Genomic DNA, 25477 nt, shown 5'->3' with positions numbered 1-25477 from the left:
TTTGCATTTCTCTGATAATGAGTGATGTTGAGCATCTTTTCATGTGTTGTTAGCCATCTGTATGTCTTCTTTGGAGAAATGTCTGTTTACTTCTTTGGCCCATTTTTTGATTGGGTCGTTTATTTTCCTGGAATTGAGCTGCGGGAGTTGCTTGTATATTTTTGAGATTAATTCTTTGTCAGTTGCTTCATTTGCTATTATTTTCTCCCATTCTGAAGGCTGTCTTTTCACCTTGCTTATAGTTTCCTTTGTAGTGCAGAAGCTTTCAATTTTAATTAGGTCCCATTTGTTTATTTTTGCTTTTATTTCCAGGGGGGTTGATTCCAAGAATGTCTCCTCCAGTGGATAGCTGAAACTGCACAGAGTACCAAACCCTGTGCATGTTTTTTCCTGTGCTTGTCAGTTCAGTCACTCAGTCATGTATGCCTCTTTGCTTATATACGAACTATAAATTTTAACTTAGAAATTAGGCACAGTATGAGATTAAGGAAAGCTAATAATAAAATAGAACAATTATAACAAAAAAAGAGAAAAAAATAATTAAAATCACCTTATTGCAATATGAGAACATTTTCATCTCAATAATTGTTCACTTTTGGCTTTTAAGAATTTTGTGAAATCCAAAAGTCTGGGAAGTTTATGTTTTTCTATCTTGATGTAGACATTTTAATTTTTTTTACCACTTGGTGAAAGGAGCAGTTTCTAAAGGATTTCCTGGTTTCTGGTGCTCTTTCATAGTAAGTATTCTCCCACTAAAGTTTCTAATGAAAACGGAAGCCAATATTCAGAGCCTTTATAAGTGAGGTCTCTTTTTTAGTTTAAATGAACTTGATATTTCAATTTCATAACTTTTCCTAACTTCATCAAAGACACTTAGCTTATTTGATGAAGGCAAGTAAAATCAGGTCAATTGTGATGCAGAAAATAGCTGACTCTGGGAAAACATCTAGGAGGCAATTTAAGAAAGCCAAAAGATGCTGGTGCTATACACATGTGGCAGGAGGCTGTGTGTGGAGAAGAGATTATTTTTGGAGTTGTGAAATTATATGATTGGTCTGGAGGAAGAAAGAAATTAATAGGGGTTATTTATAGTGCTTACAAATTCTTTAATAGATGAATATTTGCAAAGTCACTGCTGTGTCCAGTGGGAAATGGGTTCATAACTGAGCCAAAGTGACTCTCTGCCTCCAACCCAATACTTTACTTTTTTCTTGCAATTTTCACAGAAAGAGCTTACTTTCAACTTCTCTTAGCGCTCTTCCTCAGCAGCTTTTCCTAGCCTTAGTGTCCTAGTTTCTTAGGAAATATTTAGTCCTGAGCAAGACACATTAGTGGAACAAGCTGAGGACAAAGACAGCTTCAGGCTCTAGACACTTTTCCCTCCTTCACAGATGCTTATGAAGATATGTAAATCTGATATGTATGACTAGTCTTTACAAACTGCTTCAACGCAAATCCCATGTGTCATTTTTGAATAGCAACATCCTGAAATATTATCCTTTAAATGCCGCTGTTGCCTTGTTGTGACCATGTCTTCACTCCCTCCTCAGTCACAGATTCTAGTTGACCCATGACAAGAACTTGGAGTTCATGGGAGATAAGTGCTGAGTTCTGCCTGGGGACAGTCTCCTTGGTTGTGTTGGTGCACAGGCCCAACATGAGTCTCTTGTTTCCTGCTGCTTGATGAATCCCTGCTTTCATGTTGATTTCTAGCTCCACCTACAACTACAACGACCACCACTACTACTACAACAACACCTACCAGCACTACTCCTATAACCACTACCACTACTCCAAGAACAACCACCACTACAAGAAGGACAACTACCACCACTACTCCAAGAACAACCACTACAAGAAGGACAACTACCACCACTACTCCAAGAACAACCACTACAAGAAAGACAACTACCACCACTACTCTAAGAACCACTACCACCACCACCACTACTCCACGAATAACCACCACTACTAGAAAGACAACCATTACTACTACTCCAACAACGACTACCACTATTATAACAACCACCACTACTACCCCCAAAACAACACCCACCACAACTCCAACAACCACCACCACCACTATTCCAACCACAATGGTCACCACTGCTCCAACAGCCACCACCACTGCTGTGCCAACAACAATCAACACCACTACTCCAACCATGACAGTCACCACTGCTCCAGTGACAGTGAGGTCCTCTACTTCTGCTCTTCCAATGCCAGCACCCACAAAGGACCTCCAGCCAGGTAAGCAAAAGTATTTCTAAGTGCAAAAGTTTTTAAAGTCAGGATACGCACCATCCAGGGCACTGTGTTAAGGCATATGGACAATCTAGGGTAGGGATTCTTAACAGGTTTCCAAACCTGGTTTCACAGAATCTGTGAATAACTTGTACCCTCTTATATTCATCTTTTGTATCGTTAAGCATTTTCAGAGTGAGAGGGACCTATGGTTTTTACTAGATTCTCAAAGGAATCATGAAGAGCAAAAAAAAAAAAAAAAAGCCAGACCACTGGTCATGGACATCTAAGAAGGATGGTCCATTCAGCCCTGTTTAACATAGAATTATGAGGAAAAAATAAGGGTGCCAGAACAGGGCTAAATGAATGAGATTCTGTCTTACAAGGAGCTCTGAATAGAGATCATTTAATCCATTTTGAAGGTTACACTTGAGGATAAGATTTCAGTGAAGTTAATGCTTACTCTGTTTCCTGTGTCAGGAAACATGCTAACTGCTTTATAAGTATTAAGCCCCTTAATTCTTATGACAACCCCAGGACTGATGCTAAAGCTGAAGCTCCAATGCTTTGGCCACCTTATGCAAACAGCTGACTCATTGGAAAAGACCCTGCTGCTGGGAAAGATTGAAGGCAAAAGGAGAAGAGGGTGGCAGCGAATGAGATGGGTAGACAGTATTGCTGACTCAATGGACATGAGTTTGAGCAAACTCCAGGAGACAGAGAAGGACAGGAAGCATGGCATGCTGCGGTCATGGGGTTGCAAAGAGTCGGACACAACCTAGCAACTGAACAACAAAAGAAGTGTAAAAAGTGAAATAATTCTGTTGTTAAGCTCTGAGATCATTATCTAGATCAGATTTATTCATGATAATGAAATGCCTTCATAGCAGGGTAATACCTCAAGGACATATATTAATACATTTCTAAGAAAGAGTCAAAGGGTAATTTCTGATTTAGTTTTGTTTGGTCTTTCTGCTGGGGATGTAAATTTTCCTCCACTAATTGAACACTACTTTTCTGTTCTTGTCATTCCTATAGCTTCTTTATCTTCTCCAAGTCAGACAGCAGAAAGCCAGCCTACTACCCTGTATGAAAGAAAGATAACCAGCTCACCATGGCACTCTTGTTCAACAGGTAACTTCAGTTTCTTTCCCGAACACCTGGGAGCATTCACATTTTGATAAATATTAGCACATTTTTCAGAGCACGTATTCTGAAATAAGACAAGCATGACTTGAATGCCAACAATGGCTATTCCATTCAGCTATGAAACTTGAACAAATGTCTTATTACCCTCTTTGAATCTGTTTTTATCCTTTGGAAAATGGAGGAAATAATACTTATTCTTATAGCGTTATATGAGATAAAGATCTGGGGACACAGTTACAAGGTAAGTGATAGAGGGCAAGTATGAATGTTACTTGGAATGTCCAGAAATACATACATTTGAGTGACGCAGGCAGCTTATATGATTTGGGATCATCCACATACATATCCACATTTTTCTAAATGAAATGAATCAGCCTTGTCTTTAAACTTATTTCTAGGCATACTTCCCTGGACAGAGCCTTAAAACAATTAAATACAAACTGGTCCAGAATGAACTGGTTGCCTGTTTATGCTTCCTCTAAGCCCCAGATACTACATATAGCCAGGAGGCTCCCCTGCTGCCTTGTCGAGCTTTCATTTCACATGGACACTTTGAGTTGGGTTGAGGACATGGATACCAGAGCCAAAGAGGCAGGTCCCACTAGGATTGTGCTATTCCACTCCAAAAGTCTTCCAGTAATCCCTAGTTTTGGAAAGTTCATATTCTTTTGAGATGTAAGATTAGTTTGTTGTTCCTATAATGGAGAAAGATGATATTGAATTGTCATCTTTCTGAGCTAACTCTGTTACCCATGGTAATATATTTGGAGAGTGCCACGTGTGAACCCCTTTGTAATGCAGAGCTGGCATATTTGTCCATGTTCCTGTAAAGCATCCAAACAAGGTCAGATTTGTAAGATTTTGTAAGACTTGTGCCTATGATTCATCATTCTCAGGAGTTACTATAGGAGACACACAGGGTGGCCTACTTTGCCAATTATTCAAGAAAACTCTTAATTGAAAATGGACATGCAGCAGGACTCAGAGAGGGACCAATTTACTTGAAATTAGCTAATAGTGATATTTGGTTTTGAAAGTGGAATCCTTGGTGTGAAGTGTTTCTTGGCACAGAAACAAAGAGAAAGCAGATAAAAATACAGGTAAGAGCAGTTGGGGCAACTGCACCCCACACTTTTAGGCTAAGAGGAAGAACAAAGTAGAAAATGGGAAATTGTTCTCTAGAATATGTCACTGAAACCTGGCCAAGTAGACTTGGCAGCATGGAACAGACATTGCAGCAGCTGTGTCCCCACGACTTCTGTGACTGCTGCCGTCTTGGCAGCATCTCTGAGGCCCTTCAGCCAAATGCTCACAGTGCCCGAGTCACACATAAGTGGGTTAAAGCCTCACAAAGCAAAGAATGTTAGTCCAGGAGGAATTTTGGTTTTCATAGAGCTTGCACCTACCTTTTCAGATGCATGTGCCAGCAAATTGTTGTGCATTATCTCATTTAATTCTTTCAAGGCAGGTTTATTTCTTGCCATTGCCAGACTGAGGAGGACATTTAGTTCTACTTTGGAGACAAACAGCTTCCAATTCAACTCCCCGCCAACAGCAGTTTCAAGTTGCACGCCCATGGGCAAGTTGTTTCATTCCTCACTACATGTTTGTAAGGAATGAAGGACATGATATTTGGAAAATCCATTGCATGGTGTCCCTTCCCCTTTGCTCCTATTATTATATAGCAACATAATTGTGACACCTGATATTTGTTTAATATAGTGTTAAGCACCTTACATGCATCATCTAATGTGATAACTTTATGAGACGGGTGCTATCAAGAGCTTGTAGTTCAAGGTTACCCCGGCTACAAATATAAATACATACATTTACATTCATATATATGTAATGTGCATGTAAAGGACAATGGTTGAGGTCACATTGGTAAATGACATGTCAGCACTGAAGTCAAGTTTCATCTGACTCAAGTCAATGCTATTTTTTTACAACATCACTCATTCTGTAGTTAAAGGATTTAAGGTTATAACATAAATCATACAGAGACTAGACTGTAGACACTGTCTTTGTCTCTTGAAGAAGTAGTGTCGGAATGTTTAAATTGTAGATATAGTAATGTAAACTGTGAAAATTTAGGGGTATATGGTTCGTTCATTTTCACTACTATTAGAACATGATGGTTTTATAGCTCTGTCAGTAGTACGGGAATCTCTGAGACCTGCAGAATTTACATTGGATGGGAACATAGGGTGTGCGGTGGTTATGAGCTGAGGTTCTTGTCCTTTAGTAGAGTTGGAAACTTCAACCATTTCAGCACCTCATCTAAAATTTCAGATTAAGAAAATTTCGTATTAGGATGTAAAGTGCTTGTGTATAATCAGACCAGATCAGTTGCTCATTCATGTCCGACTCTTTGCAACCACATGAATAGAAGCACACCTGGCCTCCCTGTCCATCACCAACTCCCAGAGTTCACTCAGACTCACGTCCATCCAGTCAGTGATGCCATCCAGCCATCTCATCCTCTGTCATCCCCTTCTCCTCCTGCCCCCAATCCCTCCCAGCATCAGAGTCTTTTCCAATGACTCAACTCTTCGCATGAGGTGGTCAAAGTACTGGAGTTTCAGCTTTAGCGTCATTCTTTCCAAAGAAGTCCCAGGGCTGATCTCCTTCAGAATGGACTCGTTGGATCTTCTTGCAGTCCAAGAGACTCTCAAGAGTCTTCTCCAACACCACAGTTCAAAAGCATCAATTCTTCGGCACTCAGCCTTCTTCACAGTCCAACTCTCACATCCATACATGACCACAGGAAAAACCATAGCCTGGACTAGACGAACTTTTGTTGGAGAAGTAATGTCTCTGCTTTTGAATATGCTATCTAGGTTGGTCATAACTTTCCTTCCAAGAAGTAAGCGTCTTTTAATTTCGTGGCTGTGGTCACCATCTGCAGCGATTTTGGAGCCCAGAAAAATAAAGTCTGACACTGTTTCCACTGTTTCCCCATCTATTTCCCATGAAGCGGTGGGACCGGATGCCATGATCTTCGTTTTCCGAATGTTGAGCTTTAAGCCAACTTTTTCACTCTGCACTGTCACTTTCATCAAGAGGCTTTTTAGTTTTTCTTCACTTTCTGCCATAAGGGTGGTGTCATCTGCATATCTGAGGTTATTGATATTTCTCCTGGCAATCTTGATTCCAGCTTGTGTTTCTTCCAGTTCAGCGTTTCTCATGATGTACTCTGCATATAAGTTAAATAAACAGGGTGACAATATACAGCCTTAACGAACTCCTTTTCCTATTTGGAACCAGTCTGTGGTTCCATGTCCAGTTCTGACTGTTGCTTCCTGACCTGCATACACGTTTCTCAATAGGCAGATCAGGTGGTCTGGTATTCCCATCTCTTTCAGAATTGTCCACAGTTTATTGTGATCCACACAGTCAAAGGCTTTGGCATAGTCAATAAAGCAGAAATAGATGTTTTTCTGGAACCCTCTTGCTTTTTCCATGATCCAGCAGATGTTGGAAATTTGATCTCTGGTTCCTCTGCCTTTTCTAAAACCAGCTTGAACATCAAGAAGTTCATGGTTCACATATTGCTGAAGCCTGGCTTGGAGAATTTTGAGCATTACTTTACTAGCGTGTGAGATGAGTGCAATTGTGCGGTAGTTTGAGCATTCTTTGGCATTGCCTATCATTGGGATTGGAATGAAAACTGACCTTTTCCAGTCCTGTGGCCACTGCTGAATTTTCCAAATATGGTGGCATATTGAGTGCAGCACTTTCACAGCATCATCTTTCAGGATTTGGAATAGCTCAACTGGAATTCTATCACTTCCACTAGCTTTGTTCGTAGTGATGCTTTCTAAGGCCCACTTGACTTCATATTCCAGGATGTCTGGCTCTAGGTCAGTGATCACACCATCATGATTATCTAGGTTGTGAAGATGTTTTTTGCATAGTTCTTCTGTGTATTCTTGCCATCTCTTCTTAAAATCTCCTGCTTCTCTTAGGTCCATACCATTTCTGTCCTTTATAATAGATACTCAGTAAAGAGAGAATCCTGTATTTGACCTATATTTGCTTAGAAATGCCAACAGTATATGTTCTGTGGGACAAAAGAGATATTTCAAATCATTATTAAAATTTGGACATTGAAAACTTTAACAGAGTGTATCCTTTTATATTGGGAGTTTAGGTAGTATAAGGTATACTGGCCTTGGGAATGTTGTAACGTATTTTCTAAAGCATATTTGGATCAGTGTCTGGGCACACTGGCATATAATGTAGGAGTTGGATGCCAACTGTTTAAGGTATCTTAGTGCATTTCACTCACATTTTGAATGTAAAACCAATGTAATGTTCATTTTGAATGGAGTGGTTCTGCTATTTGGATGTGTAATGACTTCTGAGCACTCATTGCAAGTTTCTGAGCTGCCATGAAAATACTGATTATTTATCTGTAAGTGGTAATTTTTAACCTAGTTCTGAGGATGGGTCACTCTGACTTGTCTAAAATTGTCAGTAAATTTTCTGTGAGCATGCATTTTTTTCCCTCGCCATAGGGAGAAAAAAAAAGGTTCATTTTCAAAGGGTCCATGACAAAATGGTTAAGAAACACAACCTTACTACTTAAATTAAGAAATGTTATTAACTTGGTATTATTCCTGGGATGCCTACAGCATTAGGCCATATGATTATTCAACATTCCCTTCATTACCGGAAGGCAGTGTGAATATATTGGTGATTGCAGGAAAGTTCAATATCTTTTTGTAATTCTTATTAATTTTCTTTCTTGTTGAGCAGATGGAAATGGCACTGTGACCCAGTCTCCAGATCCCCATTGGCATAACAATCAAACTGTAAGCATATTCCTTCTTATTTTATTAGCCTGATTCACTTGTATGTCTCTTCTGGAATCAAGTTACATTTAGAGATTATTATTGTTAGAATAGTCCACAGATTGATTCTTTCTAATTTAAAAATAAAGGAAGAAAAGAATTTGACTCTTAAATAGGGATAGTTTAATTAATTTTAAAAGTCTATATAGATGCACTACTTCGTTAGAAATACCTGAAAAGTGGTATTTTCTCTAGGCACACATATACACCCAAGACAGAATTTCTCCTGACCATAAGATAAGAAAAAAAGAGTGAATTAATTCAGGCATAGTAACTTAACATTATATAACAAGAAAGACTTAGATCATTGTCAGAGAAATAACATGCCTTGAATTGATGTAGTGGAATGGGGGCCATCCCCATCAAAAATATTATGTCAATGAAAGTGTGGTTCCTTAAACATAGGCCCCCTAATATCTTTTTCCAATCCAATTTTCCTCCTATAGAGAAATTTTGAGGCCACTGCTGAGTCTTTCTATATATAATCCTCCCCATATGATGACATATTAAGGTCCTAAGGTCTTCAACAACTTTGTGATTCTGTAATTTGTGTAATTTGTGTAATTTCCCATAACTAGCTTGGGAAAAATCCAAGGGACTATAGTCTTATGATGTTCATCAAAGCCTCATCTTTGTGTGTAAGTTAGAAGAATTTATCAATGAGATTTTTACTTTTGGCTCCCTTGGGTGAAACAACTTTCCTTTCACTATGTGCAAATAACTCTTAGAAGCAAAAAACATGAACAGACTCAGGTATGAGAGTAATCTTGATTGCAAGTGGTGAGAAATTGCAGCATGGACATTGTAAGAGAAATTCAAGTTCAAGCAAAGTGGGGTTAATGTGACGTCAAATGGCCTTATGTTGCGTAACTTACTGACAATGAGAACACTACCACATAGGAATGATATGAAATATTTTAATCACTTTGATGATATGGGTACTGATTGATCTGATGGATATGGGCTGAATTTGTTGTGCTTGTTAAATAGCAGAACTGCCACCATGTAAATGTCATGTCAGTCAGACTTATGCTAGTTTTAAAAGAAGAAACAAACACTGCAAATGAGAAGATTGTTTTTGACCTCAGTTACCTGCAGGATAGGTATATTCAGTAGCAATTAATCTCTTCTATATAATGTAAGCAATACAGAAGCGAGTTCACAGTAGGTGGTAGCACAATCATGGGATTTTTGTGTCTTGATCGTGAAGATATCAAGTGTCTCCCAAGTATCTTGAAACCAAGCAGCATATATATCCACCCAGTAGGTCAACTTCTTGAGCTGTATCTTAAGAGGAGAATGAACATATACATAAAGATGTATAAAACAAGATATACATTGCTGCTGTTTATAATCATGAAAATGTTATAAACAACCTAAAAGTTCAATAATAAGAGATTAATAACTTATCAATTAAGCATGCCCATTTATTGCCACTAAAAATGGTGTCACTTCAGTGTACTTACTGCCATGAGAAGACAGTGTCAATTGTTAAATGAAAAAACTAACTTTTCAGATAGCATTGGGACGTCCCTGACAGTCCAATCATTAAGACTTCATGCCTCCAATGAAGTAAGTAGAGGATGGATGGCTGATTAGGGAACTAAGATCCCATAAGCCATGTAGCATTGCCAAAAATGGAAAAAAAAAAATATTATATACAGGTCATAGATACAAGATAAAATGATGTATATACTGTGGTATACATTGGATATGGTAACTGTATCTGTTAAGAAAACTACTAAAAAGATAAAATTCTAAGAGTATGTAACGAAAAATGGTAATAGTAACTATTTCTGGATGTTGAAATTATGGTTGATTTTTGTTTTCCTTTCTTTATCCTGAGCTGCACACTCTAAAATGAACTTCCAGTTTTTATGTAACATAATATTTTTTTAAAAGCAAGCAAAGATGGCTTCCTGTAACCCTGTGTTCCATCTAACTGCTTTCACTCCCACAAGTAAGGTGATAACACAGCTTTTCCCTTCCAGGGCACTGACTGTTTTCCGTTTAGGCAAGGACAGCTCAGAGGCTAGGTCACCCTCCTCTGTATTCCTCAGAGTGTTTATCAGGAGGTACCTGAAGTACCTTTCCCAAGAACCCTATTTAATCTGCATTTGACAGCAAAAGAGGTTTGGAGAGGCTAAATAACTTGCTAGGGTCACAGAGCAACTAAATAAAAGTTAATCTGGGATTTGACTCCAGAGATTAAACTCTTATGCAGGAAGAGACTTGAGACTTAATCTTTTTCTCTGATTTTCACTTCTTTTCTGTTAAAATACCTACCTGGTGGGACATCTTTGGAATTAGAATTAAGCTATGTAATGGAGGCAAGCATGATGACATGGTATATTTTGGGTTTACTCTAGGAAGTGATGATCTGTCACAGTAGGAATTTTTTCCCAATTGCACAGCATTTTAATTGTTAAGCAGAGCCATGAATCTGTGCAGCTACTTTCATGCCCATTTTTAACATATAGAATCTTGAATTCTAGTTCAAAAAAGTGTTTAAATTAATGGCTAGTTTCAGTAACTGAACAGATTCAAATAGCACCACTATGGCAACTTACATAGGAACCAGAATTGCTTTTTATTAGTATCATAAGAGGATTATTTATGAAAAGAGCTTATTTTTTTATAATATGTATAAATTATAATAATAAAGCACAGTCATTTGAAGCATACAGTTTGAGTTTTAACAAATCTGTACCCTTCTCTAAATATCACTGCAAGTAAGATGTAAACATTTTCACCACTCCCAAATACATTTTGAATTTTGAGTTGTCTTAGAATTTCATCATAAGGCTATAACTTTACATCATTTGGTCTTACCTTTCATGATACAGAACTAGCCAGGGGCCAATAAACAATAATGTGACTGGGTATATTATTTTCTGAAATGTTTTCTGCCTGTAACTCTAACAAGATCGCTTTATTTTTCTGTTTTGTGTTTGATCTGCTGATGTTTCTGTAGACTGCAGCGCTGGCACAAGAAACATGGATGAGCACCAACAAGGGAGTCTACATTGGAATCTCGGTTACTGTTTTGGCATTGTTGGTCATGTTTGTGGTATTCTTGATTAGGAGAAGTAAGTCACCTCAGGACTGAAATATTCAGAAATACTCTTGAGCCCACAGGAGTATTCTTTTTTTTTTTATTTTTTTTTATTTTTTTAAATTTTATTTTATTTTTAAACTTTACATAATTGTATTAGTTTTGCCAAATATCAAAATGAATCCGCCACAGGTATACATGTGTTCCCCATCCTGAACCCTCCTCCCTCCTCCCTCCCCATACCATCCCTCTGGGTCGTCCCAGTGCACCAGCCCCAAGCATCCAGTATCGCGCATGGAACCTGGACTGGCGACTTGTGTCATACATGATATTTTACATGTATCAATGCCATTCTCCCAAATCTCCCCACCCTCTCCCTCTCCCACAGAGTCCATAAGACTGTTCTATACATCAGTGTCTCTTTTGCTGTCTCATACACAGGGTTATTGTTACCATCTTTCTAAATTCCATATATATGAGTTAGTATACTGTATTGGTGTTTTTCTTTCTGGCTTACTTCACTCTGTATAATAGGCTCCAGTTTCATCCACCTCCTTAGAACTGATTCAAATGTATTCTTTTTAATGGCTGAATAATACTCCATTGTGTATACGTACCACTGCTTTCTTATCCATTCATCTGCTGATGGACATCTAGGTTGCTTCCATGTCCTGGCTATTATAAACAGTGCTGCGATGAACATTGGGGTACACGTGTCTCTTTCCCTTCTGGTTTCCTCAGTGTGTATGCCCAGCAGTGGGATTGCTGGATCATAAGGCAGTTCTATTTCCAGTTTTTTAAGGAATCTCCACACTGTTCTCCATAGTGGCTGTACTAGTTTGCATTCCCACCAACAGTGGAAGAGGGTTCCCTTTTCTCCACACCTTCTCCAGCATTTATTGCTTGTAGACTTTTGGATCGCAGCCATTCTGACTGGTGTGAAATGGTACCTCATAGTGGTTTTGATTTGCATTTCTCTGATAATGAGTGATGTTGAGCATCTTTTCATGTGTTTGTTAGCCATCTGTATGTCTTCTTTGGAGAAATGTCTATTTAGTTCTTTGGCCCATTTTTTGATTGGGTCATTTATTTTTCTGGAGTTGAGCTGTAGGAGTTGCTTGTATATTCTCGAGATTAGTTGTTTGTCAGTTGCTTCATTTGCTATTATCTTCTCCCATTCTGAAGGCTGTCTTTTCACCTTGCTAATAGTTTCCTTTGATGTGCAGAAGCTTTTAAGGTTAATTAGGTTCCATTTGTTTATTTTTGCTTTTATTTCCAATATTCTAGGAGGTGGGTCATAGAGGATCCTGTTGTGATGTATGTCAGAGAGTGTTTTGCCTATGTTCTCCTCTATGAGTTTTATAGTTTCTGGTCTTACGGTTAGATCTTTAATCCATTTTGAGTTTATTTTTGTGTATGGTGTTAGAAAGTGTTCTAGTTTCATTCTTTTACAAGTGGTTGACCAGATTTCCCAGCACCACTTGTTAAAGAGATTGTCTTTAATCCATTGTATATTCTTGCCTCCTTTGTCAAAGATAAGGTGTCCATATGTGCGTGGATTTATCTCTGGGCTTTCTATTTTGTTCCATTGATCTATATTTCTGTCTCTGTGCCAGTACCATACTGTCTTGATAACTGTGGCTTTGTAGTAGAGCCTGAAGTTAGGTAGGTTGATTCCTCCAGGTCCATTCTTCTTTCTCAAGATTGCTTTGGCTATTCGAGGGTTTTTGTATTTCCATACAAATTGTGAAATTATTTGTTCTAGCTCTGTGAAGAATGCTGTTGGTAGCTTGAGAGGGATTGCATTGAATCTATAGATTGCTTTGGGTAGTATACTCATTTTCACTATATTGATTCTTCCAATCCATGAATATGGTATATTTCTCCATCTGTTAGTGTCCTCTTTGATTTCTTTCTCCAGTGTTTTATACTTTTCTATATATAGGTCTTTAGTTTCTTTAGGTAGATATATTTCTAAGTATTTTATTCTTTCCCTTGCAGTGGTGAATGGAATTGTTTCCTTAATTTCACTTTCTGTTTTCTATTTATTAGTGTATAGGAATGCAAGGGATTTCTGTGTGTTGATTTTATATCCTGCAACTTTACTATATTCATTGATTAGTTCTAGTAATTTTCTGGTGGAGTCTTTAGGGTTTTCTATGTAGAGGATCATGTCTTCTGCAAATAGTGAGAGCTTTACTTCTTCTTTTCCAATTTGGATTCCTTTTATTTCTTTTTCTGCTCTGATTGCTGTGGCCAAAACTTCCAAAACTATGTTGAATAGTAATGGTGAAAGTGGGCACCCTTGTCTTGTTCCTGACTTTAGAGGAAATGCTTTCAATTTTTCACCATTGTGGATAATGTTTGCTGTGGGTTTGTCATATATAGCTTTTATTATGTTGAGGTATGTTCCTTCTATTCCTGCTTTCTGGAGAGTTTTTATCATAAATGGATGTTGAATTTTGTCAAAGGCTTTCTCTGCATCTATTGAGATAATCATATGGTTTTTATTTTTCAATTTGTTAATGTGGTGTATTACATTGATTGATTTGTGGATATTGAAGAATCCTTGCATCCCTGGGATAAAGCCCACTTGGTCATGGCGTATGATCTTTTTAATGTGTTGTTGGATTCTGATTGCTCGAATTTTGTTAAGGATTTTTGCATCTATGTTCATCAGTGATATTGGCCTTTAGTTTTCTTTTTTTGTGGGATCTTTGTCAGGTTTTGGTATTAGGGTGATGGTGGCCTCATAGAATGAGTTTGGAAGTTTACCATCCTCTGCAATTTTCTGGAAGAGTTTGAGCAGGATAGGTGTTAGCTCTTCTCTAAATTTTTGGTAGAATTCAGCTGTGAAGCCGTCTGGACCTGGGCTTTTGTTTGCTGGAAGATTTTTGATTACAGTTTCAATTTCCGTGCTTGTGATGGGTCTGTTAAGATTTTCTATTTCTTCCTGGTTCAGTTTTGGAAAGTTGTACTTTTCTAAGAATTTGTCCATTTCTTCCACGTTGTCCATTTTATTGGCATATAATTGTTGATAGTACTCTCTTATGATCCTTTGTATTTTTGTGTTGTCTGTTGTGACCTCTCCATTTCCATTTCTTATTTTATTGATTTGATTTTTCTCCCTTTGTTTCTTGATGAGTCTGGCTAATGGTTTGTCAAGTTTATTTATCCTTTCAAAGAACCAGCTTTTGGTTTTGTTGATTTTTCTATGATCTCTTTTGTTTCTTTTGCATTTATTTCTGCTCTAAGTTTTAAGATTTCTTTCCTTCTACTAACCCTGGGGTTCTTCATTTCTTCCTTTTCTAGTTGCTTTAGGTGTAGGGTTAGGTTATTTATTTGACTTTTTTCTTGTTTCTTGAGGTGTGCCTGTATTGCTATGAACTTTCCCCTTAGGACTGCTTTTACCATGTGCCACAGGTTTTGGGTTGTTGTGTTTTCATTGTCATTCGTTTCTATGCAAATTTTGATTTCTTTTTTGATTTCTTCTGTGATTTGTTGGTTATTCAGCAGCGTGTTTTTCAGCCTCCATATGTTGGAATTTTTAATAGTTTTTCTCTTGTAATTGAGATCTAATCTTACTGCATTGTGGTCAGAAAAGATGCTTGGAATGATTTCTATTTTTTTGAATTTACCAAGGCTAGCTTTATGGCCCAGGATGTGATCTATCCTGGAGAAAGTTCCATGTGCGCTTGAGAAAAAGGTGAAATTCATTGTTTTGGGATGAAATGTCCTATAGATATCAATTAAGTCTAACTGGTCTATTGTATCATTTAAAGTTTGTGTTTCCTGGTTAATTTTCTGTTTAGTTGATCTATCCATAAGTGTGAGTGGGGTATTAAAGTCTCCCACTATTATTGTATTATTGCTAATTTCTCCTTTCATACTTGTTAGCATTTGTCTTACATACTGCGGTGCTCCCATGTTGGATGCATATATAATTGTTATATCTTCTTCTTGGATTGATCCTTTGATCATTATGTAGTGACCTTCTTTGTCTCTTTTCACAGTCTTTGTTTTAAAGTCTATTTTATCTGATATGAGTATTGCTACTCCTGCTTTCTTTTGGTCCCTATTTTCATGGAAAATCTTTTTCCAGCCCTTCACTTTCAGTCTGTATGTGTCCCCTGTTTTGAGGTGGGTCTCTTGTAGACAACATATGTAGGGGTCTTGTTTTTGTATCCATTCACCCAGTCTTTGTCTTTTGGTTGGGGCATTCAACCCATTTACGTTTAAGGTAATTATTGATAAGTATGATCCCATTGCCATTTACTTTATTGCTTTGGGTTCAAATTTATACACCGTTTTTGTGTTTCCTGTCTAGAGAATATCCTTTAGTATTTGTTGGAGAGCGGGTTTGGTGGTGCAGAATTCTCTCAGCTTTTGCTTGTCTGAAAAGCTTTTGATTTCTCCTTCATACTTGAATGAGATCCTTTCTGGGTACAATAATCTGGGCTGTAGGTTATTTTCTTTCATCATTTTAAGTATGTCTTGCCATTCCCTCCTGGCTTGAAGAGTTTCTATTGAAAGATCAGCTGTTATCCTTATGGGTATTCCCTTGTGTGTTATTTGTTTTTTTTCCCTTGCTGCTTTTAATATTTGTTCTTTGTGTTTGATCTTTGTTAATTTGATTAATATGTGGCTTGGGGTGTTTTGCCTTGGGTTTATCCTGTTTGGGACTCTCTGGGTTTCTTGGACTTGGGTGATTATTTCCTTCCCCATTTTAGGGAAGTTTTCAACTATTATCTCCTCAAGTATTTTCTCATGGTCTTTCTTTTTGTCTTCTTCTTCTGGGACCCCTATGATTCGAATGTTGTAGCGTTTAATATTGTCCTGGAGGTCTCTGAGATTGTCCTCATTTCTTTTAATTCGTTTTTCTTTTATCCTCTCTGATTCATTTATTTCTACCATTTTATCTTCTAATTCACTAATCCTATCTTCTGTGTCTGTTATTCTACTATTTGTTGCCTCCAGAGTGTTTTTAATTTCACTTATTGCATTATTTATTATATATTGACTCTTTTTTATTTCTTCTAAGTCCTTGTTAAACCTTTCTTGCATCTTCTCAATCCTTGCCTCCAGGCTATTTATCTGTGATTCCATTTTGATTTCAAGATTTTGGATCAATTTCACTATCATTATTCACAATTCTTTATCAGGTAGATTCCCTATCTCTTCCTCTTTGGTTTGGTTTGGTGGGCATTTATCCTGTTCCTTTATCTGCTGGGTATTCCTCTGTCTCTTCATCTTGTTTAAATTGCTGAGTTTGGGGTGTCCTTTCTGTATTCTGGCAGTTTGTGGAGTTCTCTTTATTGTGGCATTTCCTCGCTGTGTGTGGGTTTGTACATGTGGCTTGTCAAGGTTTCCTGGTTAGGGAAGCTTGTGTCGATGTTCTGGTGGATGGAGCTGTATTTCTTCTCTCTGGAGTGTAATGAAATGTCCAGTAATGAGTTATGAGATGTCTATGGTTTTGGGGTGACTTTGGGCAGCCTGTATCTTGAAGCTCAGGGCTGTGTTCCTTTGTTGCTGGAGAGTTTGCTTGGTATGTCTTGCCCTGGAACTTGCTGGCCCTTGTGTGGTGCTTGGTTTCAGTGTTGGTATGGAGGCATTTGATGAGCTCCTGTCAATTAATGTTCCTTGGAGTCAGGAGTTCCCTGGAGTCAGGGTTTGGACTTAAGCCTCCTACTTCCAGTTATTGGTCGTATTTTTACAGTAGTTTCAAAACTTCTCCTTCTATACAGCACCACTGATAAAACATCTACATTAAAGATGAAAAGTTTCTCTACTGTGAGGGTCACTCAGAGAGGTTCACAGCGTTACATGGAGAAGAGAAGAGGGAGGAGGGAGTTAGAGGTGACCCAAATGAGATGAGGTGGAATCAATAGTGGAGAGAGTGGGCTAGCCAGTAGTCACTTCCTTATGTGCACTCCACAACTGGACCACTCAGAGATGTTCACGGAGTTATACAGAGAAGAAGGAGGAAGGAGACAGAGGTGGCCAGAAGGATAAAAGGGGGAAATGAAAAGGAGGGAGACAGATCCAGCCAGTAATCAGTTCCCTAAGTGTTCTCCACCGTCTGGAACACACAGAAATTCACAGAGTTGGGTAGAGTAGAGAGGGGTTAGGGAGGAGACACAGGCGACCTGGTGGAGAAAACGGAGAGTCCAAAGGGAGAGAGAGCAGTCAAGCCAGTAATCTCGCTCCCTAGTGAAAAATGGGTCCTGAAGATTGGGTTCTTAAAGGTACAAAATTGGTAACAAATACATAAAAGGAAAAATTAAAAATCTAGAGTAGAGTTGGGATTTCAAAAATACGATGTTAATGAAAAGAAGAAGGAAAAGAAAGAGAGAAAAAACGAACAGAGAAAAAATGAACAAAGGAAAACAAACAAGGTCGCAAAAATTATAAAGAAACTACAGGTACAAAATTGATAACTAATACCAAAAAGCAAAAATTAAAAATCTAGAGTAGAGTTTGGAATTTCAAAAATACAATGTTAAAAAAAAAAGAAGAAAAATAAAGAGAGAAAACAAACAAACCAACAAAAACAATATCGCAAAAATTATAAAGAAAATACAGGTACAAAATTGATATCAAATACCAAAAAGCATAAATTAAAAATCTTGAGTAGAGTTTGGAATTGCAGATATACGATGTTATATAAAAGAAGAAGAGAAAGAAACACAGGGGAAAAAAAAAGAAAAAACAAGTCACAGAAATTATAAAAAAAAAAACTATAGGTACTAAATTGATAACATATACCAAAAGGCTAAAATTAAAAATGTAGAGTTTGGAATTTCAAAAATACAATGTTAAAGAAAAGGGAAAAAAAAAAAAAAAACACGGTCAAAAAATTATAAAATATATATATGAAGTTTGCTGAAGAAGAAAAATAGGGTCTTTTTTTTTTTTTTTTGCAAAGTAATAGGTTATAAAAGTGAAAATTAAAGGACAATAGAGGACTTAAAATTTAAAAAAAAAAGAAAGCAAGATTGGTCGTAAAAACAGTAAAAATATATCTAGGTCTTTCTCTGGTTTTGTTGTGAGTATTGTGGGTTCAGTTCATTTTTGGCTAGTTCCTTGGTCCGACTTATATTTCTCAAGATCTATAGGCCCCTTCCTATGTAGTCCGTAGTAACCACAGGGTTTTAATCTATGGCCTGTAGCTTCCAAGGCGTTTCCCTCTGTCATAGCTTCTTCTGTTTGCTGGTCTCTTCAGTGTCTGGTTCCCGCCCTGACACAAAGGGGACGGTAGAGGACACTTTTTTTTTTTTTTTTAGGCTCACTTGTTCAGTCGTGCTGTGAGGAGGGAGGGAGGGATGCTGCAAACAAATAACACTGGCGTGCGCTCGCAGTGCCTCAGTCACACTGGGTCTGCCCCCACTCACGGTGTGTGTAGCCTCCCTGCCCACACTGCTTGGGCTCTAGGTTGTTCCGCAGGGAACAATCAGAGGCTGGCCCTGGGCTGATCTCCCAGGTCCAAGCCACTCAGGTTCAGGCACTCGGGTAGTCCTCAGAGGCGCAGACTCAATTGGGCCTGCGTTTTGTGCTCTTCCCAGGTCCGAGCAGCTCAGGTGATGAGGTGTTTGTCGAGCGCCAATGCTGCGACTTATCACCTCCCCGCCACTTGGTTATCTGGGTGTAAAACCGGCGCACCTTCTCAGGCAGATGTTGACCGTCCAGACCCCCAAGAAGTTTTAGTTAGCAAAGAAGCCTGCTTACAGTTTTATAGATAGTGTCTCTCTGGGGCTGCGATTGCCCTCTTCCAGCTCTGGCTGCCTCTCACTGGAGGGGGAAGGTCTGCAGCCGGTTATCTCTGTTCAGTCCTTTGTTCTGTGCGTGGGCCTGGTGGTGTCTTAGGTTAGGGCTGGCTTTTTGCGTGGTAGATATCCCACAGTCTGGTTTGCTAGCCCAAATTATTTCACTCAGATAGCGCTCAGGACATTCGGGCCAGATTCTTACTCTAAGCGACGCAGCCCGCGCCGCACTTCCCTGCCCAGCCCCCGCTTGCTAATGCTGTGTGCAGGCGTCTGTGCTGCTTCTCCGCTGGGGGAGTTACCGTAGGGCTCGCAATCTGCGATTTTTAATTGTTTATTTATTTTTTTCTCCCTGTTATGTTGCCCTCTGTGCTTCCAAAGCTCGACACAGATTTGGCAGTGAGAAGGTTTCCTGGTGTTTGGAAACTTCTCTCTTTTTAAGACTCCCTTCCCGGGACGGAACTCCGTCCCTCCCTCTTTTGTCTCTTTTTTTGTCTTTTATATTTTTTCCTACCTCCTTTCGAACAGTTGGGTTGCTTTTCTGGGTGCCTGATGTCCTCTGCCGGCATTCAGAAGTTGTTTTGTGGAATTTACTCGACGTTTAAATGCTCTTTTGATGAATTTGTGGGGGAGAAAGTGTTCTCCCCGTCGTACTCCTCTGCCATCTTGGCTCCTCCCTCCCACAGGAGTATTCTTGAGCCGCATGTTTTCAGTTTCATATAACTTTCTTGGTTCTTCCCTTGTTCTTTTTTTTTTTTTTTTTAATTTATCTTAAATTTATTGTTCCATGGAGAAATAAGCACTGGTTGTGTAAAGTTGAGATTTGGAAGTCAAAAGCCATTGTAATATATAAGAGTTCCCTCCAATTTTGTTCTTTTCACATTCCCTCAATAACAATATTTTATCCCTATCGGGAGTAAAACTGTTGATGGCTTTATAACACCCACTTAATAGAAGAAGCACAAGAGACATTAGGTGGGTACATGATTTAAGAGCTAGGAGAAGAACAAAGGGTTTCACATGACATTCATCCAGCACGTCGTGGTCTCCTTCCACCAGTTGTGTGTGTATGTGTGTGTAAAACCTGTCTTCTATGGGAGAAGTGCAATATTCAGGGTTTTTTTTTTTTTTTTTCAGTGAAATGTAATGGCATTAAAGTAAGCTAGGGCATGTAGGTCAATACACTAAACCTATGAATCAGAAGATACTCTATACCAAGGGGCTTACTTGGCTCCTAGAGATTCAAGAGAAGTTACCTGGAGTTATCAGGTTAGGGTCCAGATTGATTATTTTTTTTCTCCTTCTTTTTAAAAATATTCTTTATTCTAAATTAATTTTTTGTTTTGGACTCAATGCTGTACTGATTTTTCTTATATTAAAGTAATAATCGTAATAATATACTGGTTTGGAAAAAAAATCTCATGAACTCTTTGGCTTGCATGTTTAATTTTCTCTTCATTTCCCCCTCAATTTAGGATATTTTTGCCTGGGGAGCAAGGTGGAGCTACTACGGTAAGTTTGAAATGGTTTGTGTTAATAATGCTTTTTGATGTTCTTACTCTAGTAAACATAAGGAAAATTTCTCTGTCCCTCTCCTCTTTTTCTTCCAAGTTCTCCATTTTATACTCTGGATCATGAAAAATCTAGTATATAGAGCACCTCCATTGCTATTCAACCTTCCAGTGATGATTTTAGCATCTCTATGCTGCTGCTAAGTCTCTTCAGTCGTGTCCGACTCTGTGCGACCCCATAGAAGGCAGCCCACCAGGCTCCTCCTCCTTCCCTGAGATTCTCCAGGCAAGAATACTGGAATGGGTTACCATTTCCATCTCCAAGCACCTCTATATTTACCTGAAATTGTGTCATAACTACTACAGAAATAACACCTCAAACCTTATCTCTTAGAGCAAGAGAACTAAATTTCAGATATTGTTTCAGGGGTCATTTGAATGGGTCGTTTAGTTTGTTATTTGATTTCATTCAGTGCTTTGTTTATTGCATGCCTATTGAATCTCTATTATATTCCGAAAAGATGAGCAGAACAGACAGAAAACATATAAATGGATAAGCAGGGCCTTATAGAACTTCCAGAGAAATACCATGGGGAATACTAGAGCAGGGCAGTAGGCTATGTGAGTGAGCCCCAAAGAAGCAAAAGGCAGCTCTGCAAAAACTGCAGGAACACCCCTGCAGGCTGAAGACCCGCAAAGGCAGTGGGTAGGGCCATGCCTCCAGCTCCCCACAGTTCCCACCATCCCCTATTATTCCATACCCAGCCTGCTCTGTTCATTTACATTAGTTGTCTGAACTCACAGGCATTTCAATTTACAGTTTTGCAAATTTACCCCTTCACCCAATAAAAAAATTTTTTTTTCTTCCTCTTTTTTTTTATTTATTTATTTATTTATTTATTTATTTTTAAATTTTATTTTATTTTTAAACTTAACATAACTGTATTAGATTTGCCAAATATCAAAATGAATCCGCCACAGGTATACATGTGTTCCCCATCCTGAACCCTCCTCCCTCCTCCCTCCCCATTCCATCCCTCTGGGTCATCCCAGTGCACCAGCCCCAAGCATCCAGTATCGTGCATCGAACCTGGACTGGCAACTCATTTCATACATGATATTTTACATGTTTCAATGCCATTCTCCCAAATCTTCCCACCCTCTCCCTCTCCCACAGAGTCCATAAGACTGTTCTATACATCAGTGTCTCTTTTGCTGTCTCGTACACAGGGTTATTGTTACCATCTTTCTAAATTCCATATATATGCGTTAGTATACTGTATTGGTGTTTTTCTTTCTGGCTTACTTCACTCTGTATAGTAGGCTCCAGTTTCATCCACCTCATTAGAACTGATTCAAATGTATTCTTTTTAATGGCTGAATAATACTCCATTGTGTATATGTACCACAGCTTTCTTATCCATTCATCTGCTGATGGACATCTAGGTTGCTTCCATGTCCTGGCTATTATAAACAGTGCTGCGATGAACATTGGGGTACTCGTGTCTCTTTCCCTTCTGGTTTTCTCAGTGTGTAAGCCCAGCAGTGGGATTGCTGGATCATAAGGCATGTCTATTTCCAGTTTTTTAAGGAATCTCCACACTGTTCTCCATAGTGGCTGGACTAGTTTGCATTCCCACCAACAGTGTAAGCAGGTTCCCTTTTCTCCACACCCTCTCCAGCATTTATTACTTGTAGACTTTTGGATTGCAGCCATTCTGACTGGTGTGAAATGGTACCTCATAGTGGTTTTGATTTGCATTTCTCTGATAATGAGTGATGTTGAGCATCTTTTCATGTGTTTGTTAGCCATCTGTATGTCTTCTTTGGAGAAATGTCTATTTAGTTCTTTGGCCCATTTTTTGATTGGGTCATTTATTTTTCTGGAGTTGAGCTGTAGGAGTTGCTTGTATATTCTCGAGATTAGTTGTTTGTCAGTTGCTTCATTTGCTATTATCTTCTCCCATTCTGAAGGCTGTCTTTTCACCTTGCTAATAGTTTCCTTTGATGTGCAGAAGCTTTTAAGGTTAATTAGGTCCCATTTGTTTATTTTTGCTTTTATTTCCAATATTCTGGGAGGTGGGTCATAGAGGATCCTGCTGTGATGTATGTCAGAGAGTGTTTTGCCTATGTTCTCCTCTAGGAGTTTTATAGTTTCTGGTCTTACATTTAGATCTTTAATCCATTTTGAGTTTATTTTTGTGTATGGTGTTAGAAAGTGTTCTAGTTTCATTCTTTTACAAGTGGTTGACCAGAGTTCCCAGCACCACTTGTTAAAGAGATTGTCTTTAATCCATTGTATATTCTTGCCTCCTTTGTCGAAGATAAGGTGTCCATATGTGCGTGGATTTATCTCTGGGCTTTCTATTTTGTTCCATTGATCTATATTTCTGTCTTTGTGCCAGTACCATACTGTCTTGATAACTGTGGCTTTGTAGTAGAGCCTGAAGTCAGGTAGGTTGATTCCTCCAGTTCCATTCTTCTTTCTCAAGATCGCTTTGGCTATTCGAGGTTTTTTGTTTTTCCATACAAATTGTGAAATTATTTGTTCTAGCTCTGAATCTTCTTTGTATGCATCCCTGCAGTCATTTTCCCAAGCCTCTGTAAAGGTAGGAAACCACTACCTACTTTCAGCAAAATAAACTGCTTCATCTGATCCAGCTTTGGCTTTAAGCCAAGTCTTTCTTTGATTCCGAATTCGTCCCTCTTTAACTGCCATCCATTATTCTTAGTTCTCTTTCATTGGATGTTTGTACCCAGTCTTTCCTATATCTGAGTTAATCACATGAGCCAGTCCACAAAATACGCCTTGAATAATCTCCAGCATATTGCAAGTGTTCCATAGATGCTGGATTTTATTATTGCAGACATGACTTTCACAGCAATAAACCTGTGAGACAGGCAGTAATATTATTCTCAGTTTACTAATTAGAAAACAGGTTTAGAGATGTTAAGTGACGTCCAAGGTCACATCACACAGCAGGTCTCTTAGAGTCCCAAACCAGACTTTTGGAGTTTTTGACTGTCAGCTTCCAAGAATGGAAAAAAAAAAAAAAAGTACTCCATACAGACAGAAAACCATGAATGATAACTTCTTTTAGTTCATTTTTGTTCTTTCAAAGTTTACTTCTTTAAAGTTTCAGTTTTCAATCACCTAATTAGAAAAGAAAATATTTATTGTAGAAGATGCTGTATAATATAGGAAAGAAAACAAAACAAAAACAAAAAGGTGTATTTCCTCATGATGTTATTTTTGGAGGCAGCTATATCACATTGACTCATTTTGAGCTCTGATACCTAACCTGTTTCCACACATGTATGACTAATCTGTTTAAAGAGCAGAGCAGAGTGATGATTCATTGCATTTCATATCATTTCTGGGCAGGCTTGGGTAATAAAAATAGTGTCTACAGACAACTTCTACAAAAGCATTGATATCAAAACCCCACAAATGACCTTTGTGTACACTTGATGTGTGAGCATTCATGTTATAAAGCTCATCTAACCCATGGCTTTATAATTTTGACTGTTAAGGCAGGGTGTGATTTTTGACTCTGTGAACTAGAACACACTTAGGTAAGCAATAGTATTTTACTATATCTGATATGCTCTGCTATTTTGTATACTTATATATATTTATCTTAAATACAAGATACATACCACTAAATAACATCGCTAAAGGGTCACAGTCCTCAGGTAGAAAAACACCAGCCAAACCATTTCCTGGCCATCTTTGAGATTGTGCATCCTGGTTTAATACTTCAATTTGGTGTGTAGTATTTGTCTTCTTAGATTATAAATTTTTGTGTTCTATTGCATGAATGTCTTGAAAGAGACCAGTGTGAGTTTTTTGAAACTAAAACGTGTGACTTTCTACCTCCTTATTAAAAATAATTTCCTGTAACTTCATATTCACAAATCTGGAAGCTTCTATTCATTTCATAGGATGTTTTAATGGGGCTCTGAGAAATGCAAATACCCAGGCTTGAATGAACATAAACAAATATGCTGCTCATACTTGAGAAGTGATCTTCTTTTTTCTTACTCATGTTATTGTTTCTACAGTGTGATTCCATTGAAAGATTCTCGCATTGGAGCTTTGAAAAATGCAGCTCTGAAGCCTATCCAAGCAGAAGACAATGTCTACATTATTGATGACTATCACTAAGTCCTGGATCCAGATTCTAAAGTATTATGCCTTGATTGTAGCAGACAGTGACCAGATACTGTGTCAGAGTCCTGTCAATCAGCTGCAGAATTTTTCAGTCAGTTTCCCATGGCATTCCTCTGAGTCGGGGACACTGGGTAGAGTGATGCTAGGTCAACTGTGTAAAGTCAACCTCTGTCACAGAGTCCTAATTTTTTATATTAAATTGATTCAAACTTTCTGATCATTGCAGAGGTCTCTTCAAAACCTGAAACATACTTCTTAGAATTGTACATTCTCTTTAGACCTCGTAAATCCTGTTTTCCATCAAGAATTCTCATTGGGAAGATAGAAAAAAAAAACAAAAAAAAAACCACTTCTACCTCAGTTACCAAGGCTGTCAAGAATACCTGAATACAACTTAGAATCAGGACAGCTAATCTGGGACGTTAAGGACCTAACATGCAAGCACTTCATGATTGCCCTTTTTTTTTTTTTTTTTTTTAAATCACCTGACTCCAAATGTGATATTGCTTAGGGTCCCCAAGGTTTCAAATCATGGTGTGTACAGGTTTTTATTTACCCAATAGAAAAATGGCAGTGAGCAGTCAGAATGGCTGCGATCCGAAAGTCTACAAGCAATAAATGCTGGAGAGGGTGTGGAGAAAAGGGAACCCTCTTACACTGTCAGTGGGAATGCAAACTAGTACAGCCACTATGGAGAACTGTGTGGAGATTCCTTAAAAAACTGGAAA

The 25477-nt window shown here is 38.3% G+C and overlaps 1 protein-coding gene across 7 annotated transcripts in view; it reads left to right on the top strand.

Annotated features, from left to right (window-relative positions):
- The window catches only part of LOC129636728 (hepatitis A virus cellular receptor 1-like), a 45084-nt gene extending 20118 nt beyond the window's left edge, over positions 1-24966 (top strand). For 6 of the 7 annotated variants that reach the window (XM_055560334.1, XM_055560347.1, XM_055560341.1 and 3 more), the window contains 6 exons: positions 1714-2250; positions 3283-3378; positions 8155-8210; positions 11224-11338; positions 20540-20576; positions 24641-24966. In XM_055560334.1, coding sequence (XP_055416309.1) covers positions 1714-2250; positions 3283-3378; positions 8155-8210; positions 11224-11338; positions 20540-20576; positions 24641-24743 — 944 coding nt within the window. In that variant the 3' untranslated portion in view covers positions 24744-24966. The remainder of the gene's footprint in view (positions 1-1713; positions 2251-3282; positions 3379-8154; positions 8211-11223; positions 11339-20539; positions 20577-24640) is intronic. The other variant, XM_055560367.1, reaches the window with a different exon arrangement.
- Positions 24967-25477: the final 511 nt, after the last annotated feature.

This window comes from Bubalus kerabau, chromosome 1 (genome assembly GCF_029407905.1).
Source record: "Bubalus kerabau isolate K-KA32 ecotype Philippines breed swamp buffalo chromosome 1, PCC_UOA_SB_1v2, whole genome shotgun sequence".
Taxonomy (NCBI): Eukaryota; Metazoa; Chordata; class Mammalia; order Artiodactyla; family Bovidae; genus Bubalus; species Bubalus kerabau.
The sequence above is the reverse complement of the archived record's forward strand: the minus strand, read 5'-3'. Positions and strand labels throughout refer to the sequence as shown.